Raw genomic sequence first — 10,088 nt, 5'->3', positions numbered from 1 at the left:
ACCCCGCCCACTCCAGGGCAACACCACCCCGTCATCAGCCACTAGCATTCCGCGTTCTGGCCAGACCCCCGCGCGACCCACTGTGTGCGTTGAATAAGCCGAGCGCGTGACTCGGCTCGGAGCACACACGGTTAAAGCATTACCCACAACAAGGCTGTGTGTACACACACACACACACACAAACACGTTTAACACATAATTGCTTGCCCTTTACGGCTTAAACTCTGACTTTAAATTATGTCCTCGGCAATTAAAATAGCCCCCACGAGCTCATGGATCAGGTTTTTGAACGTTAAATCCTACCGAATACGGTTTCTGTTATTGGGTCGTGTGGTGTACAAAAGGTCAGTTAGCTACTTTGCCTTGGGCACGTTTTATTTGACTGTTTTTCCAACTGTAAAACTACAAATGAGGTTACTCACAAAACTGACCAAAGTAAGAATAGTTCCTGCTGAAATATATAGTGTACTATAATTAAAACAATAAAATAGTCTTGCGAAAAATGAAATAAATGTATGTTACAATCATGTCTTAATATAGGCAACAGTCTTAAAACATTTACACATTTGAAATATTTTTGAGTTTTCTTTCGTGAATTTTAGTCTTTACTACTTTATTAGTCTTGAATGTTGACACAGTTATACTGACTAAGCTGCATGACCTATACTGATATTGTGAGTATGATGATTTCACTTTTTAGGCATGCAGAATGCGCAGTCCTTACTTGCAGTCTTGTTAAAGGAGCCAACTCTGGGCTAAAGAGAATGTGTTCACTGGTTTAATACTGAGCAGTTATCAAAGTCATTCATTTAGGACATAGTCAGAAGTCTTTTTGAGAATGATAAAACACAGAAGTGCAAGTGCATGAGTAATCAAAGAAAAGTATACCCCATTTTATTTTGCCCATTAAAGAAAATAGAAGTCTTGCAGATTTTATCAGTTTCGTTTTGTTGTTGTGTCTCTTAGGTAAGAAGGTATTTTTGAACAGAATAAGAAAGAGTAGCTATTAAAGGTTTAATTGACCCCAAAATGAAAATTCTGTCATTAATTACTCACCATGTCATTAAAATATATCTTAATTTTTGTTCTGAAGATGAACAAAGGTCTTACAGGTTTGGAACGGCATGAGGGTGAGCAATTACATTTTTGGGTGAACTAACACTTTAAAACAAATATCTAATAGCTCTGAATTTGTGATTCATATGTAACCTGATACACATAAGACAAGGACACTGTAAAACTCATTCAGAGGTGCAAGATTGTAGTTGGAAATTGTGATGCAGTCATAAATAAAAGTTCTGCGTAACTTTTGTTTATGTGATGATTCTTAAGAAATCATGTTCTTCAGATCAGTGTATTGTGTTTTGGGTTCTTCAAATCCACAGTACAAGGATTGCTTTCTGTGAAGCTTGAGATGAAGGTGGTTTTCTGGAAAAAAATGTTCTCTGGCATCATGGTGTTAGGGTTCTAATGAGCTTAATTTTTAAAGACCCTATAAAATGAGTTGACGAGTGCATGTATTTTGTAATGAAATTGGATACTGGGGCATGCTTGTCCCTCTACTTTTTATCAGTCATGTACTATGGTTTGATACTTGCTACTTCCATTTAGAAGTAGGCATATAATGAGGAACAACATGGGATTGCAACAAGTGTCATAATTTCCTGCAAGAGTAAAATTATAAATTTTTATTTTGTATGTATGCTAAGTTTTAAGAGTAGACTACCATACAGATGGCTTGCAATTTCATATTGTGTAACCAAATATACGTTTTCTGAAATATTTTATGAATCCAAGCCTTTGTATGTGACACTACAGAGTTCCCTTTTAAACATTCACTCTTTTATGCATTGAAAACTCCTTTTTTTTCCTTTCTGCTGAAGCCTGATTTTTTCACGTTTGTGTACTTGCAGAGGCCGTGGAGGATCTGGGCCTCAAGTGGTCGGCTCCGGATGAGCCTGCTCATGGCCTACTGGATGAATGGTTCCTGCCAGAGATCAGCCAGCAGTCCTCCTGCCAGCCCCCAGCCCCGTTCTTGCCAGCCGTCCATGACGAGCTTACCAAGATGTGGCGAGCCCCCTACTCGGTACGGGTAAACCCCTCTACTGCAGCAGCTTTTACCACCGTTGATGGCACTGACAAAAAGGGATACACCAAACTTCCTCCCCTGGAGGAAATGATCGCCAGACATCTGTGTCCACCATCTGCCCTCGGCATAAAGGGCCATGTAGCCATCCATCTAAGCCCTGCAGGATCACCTCAGCTATCGCAAACAGGGCTTACCATCAGCCAGACAGGCCGGCTGGGTGCTGCACACCATTGCGATCCTACATGTGTTTCAAGCCATACTTCTCCAAAGTATGGATGAGTCTGGCCAAGAGCACCAGGAGGCCTTTAAAGAGCTGCGCACAGCAAAAGATCTCATTCTTTGCGCCTCAAAGTCCACAGCGCAAGTGATTGGCAAGACCATGGCCAGCCTGGTGGTGTTGGAGCGGCACCTCTGGCTGACGCTGATAGAGATCAGGGACGCTGAAAAAACGGCCTTCCTCAACTCACCAGTCTCAACAAAAGTGTTATTTGGCTCTGCTGTACATGGGTTCACTGAAGATGATGAAGATGTCGCAGGCGCTGTGTCACTTCCTCCCTAAACGTCCTAGCACCACGGCTGTGGGCCACCAGAAGAGCCCCGCTGCTCAGTCCACAAAGCCGGCGCAGCATCAGCCTCAGCGAAAGACTGAGCCTGGACTGAAACAGCACTCCAGGCTGTCGAAGTGCTTCCCCTTCCTGAAGTATCAAGGTCCCTGCCCATAAATTGTGCTGGATCCCCAGCAGCCGAAGCCGCCCTGAGGCGCTAGAGAGATGAAGTTTAATTTGCAGCGGGTCACCTCCTGCAGGTGCAGTACATGCCCGAATATTTTACCTCTGTGATAGCACACCCAAATACTTTAAAAAGCAAAATTCCTCATCCTCTAGCAATAACTTACTTGAACGTAGACTCGAGAAAATAAAACCTCTCAAATACCATTATACAGCCAGATCAGAATAGGAACTGAATGTTCACAAAGATCTGTTGCTCAGCCACTTAGAGTGCCTTGGCTTGATCATCAACCCTCGCAAGAGCCAGCTGCTGCCCAGATGATGAACTCTCTCTCTGGGAATGGTTCTGGACTCCGCCCTAATGCTGGCATGGATCTCCCCAATTCTACAATTCATCAATTGATGGCTTCCCTCACACCAGGGACGACACATCCCCTGGGGGGTTTTCAGAGGCTGCTCGGCCTTATGGTTGCTGCTGCCTCTTTAACTCCACTGGGCCTGCTCCACATGTGGCCCCTCCAATTTTGGCTTAAAGCCCAAGTCCCGACCCACACTTAGCGGTTGAAGAGGTTTCAGGTCAGGGTGGACCACGTCCTGGTCCGTTCAGACAACATGATAGTGATGTCTTAAATCAATCACCAAGGTGGCCTCAGGTCTCACACCTTATACAAATTTGTTCATCACCTCCTTCTCTGGGCACAGAAAGAACTCCTCTTACTAAGGACGATTCATGTGCTGGGTAAGATGAACCCGGGAGCGAACATGCTCTCCAGAAGCAAGGTAGCCCCGGGCGATTGGACGCCTCATCCTCAGACGGTACAGCGAATTTGGGTGGTCTTCGGGAATGGCAGAAATGGCAAGAGGACCCGTTTTCATGTGATGTGTCCTGACGTGCTGACTTTTCTGCAAGAGCTGCTGGATAAGGGGCACGCTCCTTCCACTCAGAGTATATGTGGCGGCCATGACGGCGAATCATTCTCTCAAGGCTGGCTACTCATTAGGCAGAAACGACTTGGTCTTTAATTTCTGAAAGGCACGAGGAGTCTGAATCCTCCTCGCCCTTAAACTGTGCCATGTTGGGACTTATCCATGGTCCCAGGGGCCCTGAAAAAGCCCCCATTTGAGCTGCTCAGTTAAGCTGAATTGGGACTCCTATCGCTTAAAACAGCCCTTCTCCTTGCTTTGGCATCGGTTAAGCGTGTGGGTGACTTACAAGCGCTATTGGTCAGTGCTTCATGTCTTGAGTTTGGGCTCAATGACTGCAAGGCCATTTTGAAACCGAGACACTGCTTTGTTCCTAAAGTGCTCTCTACTCCCTTTAGAGAGCAAGTAATATCCCTATTGCCACTCCCCGCTGCAGACAGCAAGCAGGGAATGAAACCTCTGGGCTCTGAGTTAGGGCATGTGGAGCGTTTTTAATTGTTAAGGCAGCCTGAACAGCTGTTTATTTGCTATGAATGCCACCAGAAGGGTCTACCAGTCATTAAGCAAAGACTGTCTTGCTAGATTGTTGATGCAATAGCTGTGGCTTATGCATTAGAAGAACTGGAATGCCCTATTGGTGTGAGCGCCTACTCCAAAATGGGAATGGCCTCCTCATGGGCGTGGTCCAGCGGGATATCTGTCAGTGAGATCTGTGGGGCCGCCAGCTGGTCGTCACCATCCACTTTTGCCAGATTCTATAACTTAGACATTACTGCTCTGCAGGTGCGGATTCTATCGGTTTAATCCTCCCATATGGTTAGTGATTCTCATGCCCTCAGCTAAGGTTGGGGCGAGATAATGCCCTTAGGGCCCTTATTAGTACTCTAACAGTGGGCTCGCAGAGCAGCATGTATTTGTTTCTCGTAGTGATACGTGATTGGATTTGTTCCCATACATAACGGGAGTTAACATTCGAAAGGGAACACTTAGGTCGCTTACAGTAACCATGGTTCCCTGAGATATATGTCATTTGCCACATTACAAGCTGCATGAATCGATGATCGTCGCTTCAGTCTAATGATCTGATGAATGGCGCTACAGGCTGACTTATATAGCAGTCGGCCTCGCCCCTTTTGGCGGGCTAAAACACCATTGGTTTGTGCAGCTACACAAACGTGAACAAATCAGGCTTCAGTAGAAAGGAAAAAATTTGTTTATACATAACGCTTGTTACCTTATCTAGGGAACCAAGGTTATGTTAAGTAACTGAAGCGTTCTCTATGATTCTATAATTTACTCTTAAAAATGAAAGCTCTTTGTTGGCATCAAGAGTTTCATTAAGAACCTTTCCACTTCACTAAAGATGTTTTGTAGAGGATTGTTCTTCATGCTGAACAAAAAGGTCCTTTCAGGAAAGTAAAAATGCCATTCCTGTCCAAACCCACTTTGGGAAGTACACATCTCATCCTTCCACCTTGTTTACTTCCAAGATGTTCTTGAGGGCAGGAGTTCCCAAACTTATACCCTTAAAAATAAAGGTGCTTCAAAAGGTTCTTCAAGCGATGCCATATAGAAGAACCATTTTTGATTCCACAAAAAAAATCATTCAGTCAAATGTTCTTTAAAAAAATCATCTTTCTTACTTTTTATAATCGGAGGAAACTTCTTTTGCTACAAAGAACCTTTTGTGAAACAGAAAGGTTCTTCAGATGTTAAAGGTTCTTTATGGAACAATTTAGACAAAAGATTCTTCTATGTCATGAGTGTGGTTAAAGTTAGTATTTTAATAATTTAACAACAACACATTTGTATGTTGACGGTACTCTGATGCCGATTATAATAGTAGACGTAGTATGTCTTAACTGTTTTATATAAAATAAGTATTTGATAATAATAATAATGAAAAGTAGTTATTTAGATTTTATATTTAATATTATTATAATTATTAATCTTTTCATAATATTACAAACCCCTTGCGGTTCACTCATGAACCCACATTTGGGAAACACTGCTTTAGGGCAACACATAACTGTTTTAACAGATGAAAGCTCATTTTAAAAGAAGATTATATACAAATAACTGCTTAGCCGTACAGCAGATATAGTAGAGTTGATCTGTGTCCTATTCAGTTGTAACTTAAATATGTTTTTAAGTTTAGTTACTCAACCAAATATACTTTCAAACATTTCAGTGTCTGAAATGTCAAAATATACTCTATACATGTACAGTACATGAGAAGGCCAGATTCAAAAACCTGCTTATTCACCAGATACAATTCTATAGGATTGATGCAGCTTTCATATATACAATATATCACTGTGACCTTTGATCTAATTTCTCCAGAGTTTGTTTTCCTATAGTAACGGCTTCCCCGGTTTGGAAGCAAACAGTCATTTTGCAGTTTCGTAACACATATCAGATTAGCCACAAACGAGCCGGAATTCTGACCAACAGAGGGATTGTGGGAGGGGAAGAATTTACTGCCATCCGCCATAGAGGGGATTACCCCATCAGGGTGAGGAGGAGCCTGCCTCTAACCTCCAGCCCACAACCCTCAGAGCACATGGGTGCTGCCAAAATATGTAATAACACATTAATATAGGAAAGAGAGGATGGTTTATGATGCTGAATGAGGCATGGTAGTGCATATCAACAGGCCTCTCTTGGATACAAGGAATATTTTTGAAAGGGGACTTTTGCATTCACCCAAAATAAATAGACTATTAAATATGCACTTAGAACTAACAAATTAGTGGTTCTAAATTGCTGTTTGTCAGGCATACAAGTAAAAAAAAATACTTGGATAACACTTTTTATGATGCAGATTAAGAGAAACTGCAAATGATAACACTGGAGAACCTGTCTGTCATGGGTTGACTGTAATTAAAGGTCTATTAAAAGCTTGCTGGATTTTACAAACCATAATTAATTCCAGTTACAAGAAACAGACTTACTAGGATGTTTTTGTAAATCTTGAGAGAGTTCATGATGTCATCCATCCTTGCTAGTAAAGAAGTCTGTACCTTTGGTATACAGTATCCTCATAACTATTAGTTTATATATGGCTTTTGATAGAGGTCTGTGTGGGTATTAAGTTGAAGACCTAACAAGAGGATGAGAGACTGAACCAAACCTGACAGTTTTGGGTTCCCTCAGCCTCAAGTCAGGTAGACCTAATCCTTTAAACTTTCTGTTAAATATCTGGCTATCTGGACTGACATAAACTTGTTTGATTTTAGATGAAGTGATCACCTTTCTAGCAAGAAGAGAACCAATAATACTAATAATAACAGGAAGACATACTGTAACTGTAAGTTCCCACATCTTTTGGCGTGTGATGTCTGTGGATTGCACAAAACAATATAAAAAAACACTGTGATTTCAATCCCCATCTAACCATTTTTGTATCTTATTTCAATCAGTCTCAAGGGAAAGTTGCTCACCATTATCGGCTGTATAATCAATCTTAAGCTACCAAGCCAGTAAGGGCTGCCTTGGAAAGCCTTTTTGTTCATCTTATGGAGAATCCAACGGTATCATGGCAATTGTCCAAACATATGCCTGAACCGTTGTCAGAGACAGCTGGAGAACAAGATGTACAAGTTATGTTGACAAGCCAGTTTTTCCTGTCAGGAGAAGAACCTTCAGAATCATGGATTAGTGCCTTAAAATGGTGTCCTGTATGCTGGCAAGCTGTTTTAAAATGTAAACCTAACATAACATTGTAAAACATTGGGATTGGGTACCACTGTTTAACATGTAAAACAAGATACAAATATACATTTATTTTTGTCATTTTTAAGAATTTTTTACAATTAGTTTAACACATTTGTGTTATTGTGAAATCTCTGAATGTACTGTATGTCTGCAGCTTGGTGCTCAAGTTTTATTTTACTAAGCTAGACAACACTATGACAAGCAATGCTAATGGCATCCAGACTAAAACAATAACATGAAGTGCACAGTTTGGAGACAACATTATTAATCTGTTTATAAAATTGTAAAAAGTCCTGCAGCCATTTCTTTTAGAGTGTATGCATACAATTAGCTATTTTTCAAAATAACTGCAAGCGATGTAAACGGAGAGACTCTAAAACATTTTTATTGATTGATTTACACGTTTGATTCAGTTTGGGTTGCAAAAAAAAAAAAAAAAAAAGAATTACAAAAGCATTATTTAAAAATCTTTCCCTTACACTAATGGTTTAGTGTCAGATTTAGCTATATTAGTGTAATTTATTAGTGTAAATATATATATATATATATATATATATATATATATATATATATATATATTTCTTTTTTACAAAATATCCATCTGTTGACTGATATCCAAGTCATTTATTCAATAAGATTACCACTGTACAGGCAAACAGTCATACAGACTATAGTGCTAAATTGCTACGACATAAATACATTTTCAACTCGTGTAAATATATAAATCAAATTATTCTAATTATAGTAGTGTGTGATTTTCCCAATTAAATAAATTAAAGCTGAATTACCATGAAAGCTCTAGATCACAGTTCAGCAGACTGATAAAAAGGAATTGATTACATTATGTCCAATCATACAGTATCTATAAGGCTTTCAAAATAATTAAGTCTTTGAGAAAGTGCATTAGTGTTGGTCAAATATACAGCATCTGTATCTTCTGCACAATGCTTCAAAGAGTGTCAAGAAGGATTCATTGTCGATAAATAATTTTCTAGTCCACTTTTCTAATGAAAATGGTTTCTGATCTAATTATCAATAAGTATATATTTGGAAAATAACAAAACATTAAGAGAAACACCTTTATAATAACAATTAAATAAAAATCTCTGTGTTTTCCACCACTTAGTGTTCCTTTAAAAACAGAAAAAAAAAAAAAAAAAAAAAAGGACAGACTGCTGTGATTGGCAGGTGGATTTAATTGCATCCCACCACCTATACTGTGATGCAACAGCAAATACCTGCATAATATATTCAGGTATAATACTGATAGAGATATAGAAGTCAGGCAGCCATATGAAAAAAAAAAAAAAAAAAAACACCTCAAAGCAGCATTTACAAAAAAAACTTCAATCTCATCATTAGAATGTCAGTCAGTAGGACACAAACTGCCTGAATCTAGGCAAATTAGTATTGGCACTGATGTGAAGCAGCATATAACTATGAAGAAGGATGTGAATATTGTGTTAGCATTATCTGCAACAGCATTAGCACAAATGCTTAAACACCAGATTTGGCGATGGGTAAACCCAAACGGTGATCCAGTGAAGGGTTCTAGTGTCCATAAGAAAGCGGTGATGTTGCCTGGATGGTTCCAAGTCTTCCATTCACTTGCCGTCTTGTCTGTGTGACAGGGACCTGTGTAATTAAAAGTTGTAATGTTTTTTTTATTTCTTTTTTTATTCAAGAAATAAATATTTAAAATGCAATTTAATCTGTATGATGGTATTTGGCATTACTGTCTTTGGAATGACCAACTGTGACAGAAAACAGTACAAAAAATATAAATAAAAATAAGCTGCATTTGTTTTTGTTTTTTTGTAGTAGTAGTAGTATTAAATTTATCTAAAATAAATTTTTCCCCCATAAGGATTCTTTGACACAAGTTACAGCTTTTATGAGCCTCTTACCTTCCTCAGTCGTTGAGCCCCAGATCCTGAGCGGATGGCCTCCAGAAGAGCCTCTCGGGCCACCTCAGGGTTTCTTCCAGCAGGCAGCACTAGAGGGGGCTTGACTGGAGCTGGAGGTGGAGGTGGGGGAGGACCAAAGGCTGGAGGTGGGGGTGGCACAAAAGCAGGAGAAGAAGTGGAATGAGGTGAGATATCATCTCTCTGGACATTTCTTTCTTCCTCAAGCTTTCTGAGCTGCTCCAACTCCTTAGCTGCTCCTGATTTGGTCTAGAAACACAACAATGATGTGGCATTCATAGTTAACTTAATCACAACCAGGCTGCATGTGAATGGTTTTTTATTTGTATTTTTAAAGTTTGATGCACTATGATGTGAATTTGCAACACTGACCAATAGAAGAAATAGAAGCCAGTGACATTTGTGTGACCATTTACTTGACATGAATGGGGCATTCAAGCAGTGACTAGTACTACTCAACCACGTCTTTATAATGGCACTGTTCAAGAATATAGAGTGCTACATAAAAAAGACCTGCTTGCACATAACATCCAGCCTATCCTTTTTTTTTTTTTTTGCCTGCAGAATCTCACAGTACAAAGGTAATTGTAACTCTTAGTGTAAAAGCGAGTGTCACATAGTTAGTGAAACTGAAAACGCAATTATTTCAATAAGAATCAGGTTCACTACTGACAATGGACCTTTTTTGCCCACAAAATTTCACTA

General features: G+C 39.8%; 1 protein-coding gene across 5 annotated transcripts in view; it reads right to left on the bottom strand.

Annotated features, from left to right (window-relative positions):
- Nucleotides 1-8,569: 8,569 nt before the first annotated feature.
- cobl (cordon-bleu WH2 repeat protein) overlaps nt 8,570-10,088 on the bottom strand; it is a 99,228-nt gene continuing 97,709 nt past the window's right edge. For all 5 annotated transcript variants that reach the window (XM_026284137.1, XM_026284135.1, XM_026284139.1 and 2 more), the window contains 2 exons: nt 9,366-9,632; nt 8,570-9,093 (listed from right to left, as the gene is read on the bottom strand). In XM_026284137.1, coding sequence (XP_026139922.1) covers nt 9,010-9,093; nt 9,366-9,632 — 351 coding nt within the window. In that variant the 3' untranslated portion in view covers nt 8,570-9,009. The remainder of the gene's footprint in view (nt 9,094-9,365; nt 9,633-10,088) is intronic.

This window comes from Carassius auratus, chromosome 16 (assembly GCF_003368295.1).
Source record: "Carassius auratus strain Wakin chromosome 16, ASM336829v1, whole genome shotgun sequence".
In the NCBI taxonomy this organism is placed as follows: domain Eukaryota; kingdom Metazoa; phylum Chordata; class Actinopteri; order Cypriniformes; family Cyprinidae; genus Carassius; species Carassius auratus.
This window is presented reverse-complemented; position numbering and strand designations above follow the sequence as displayed.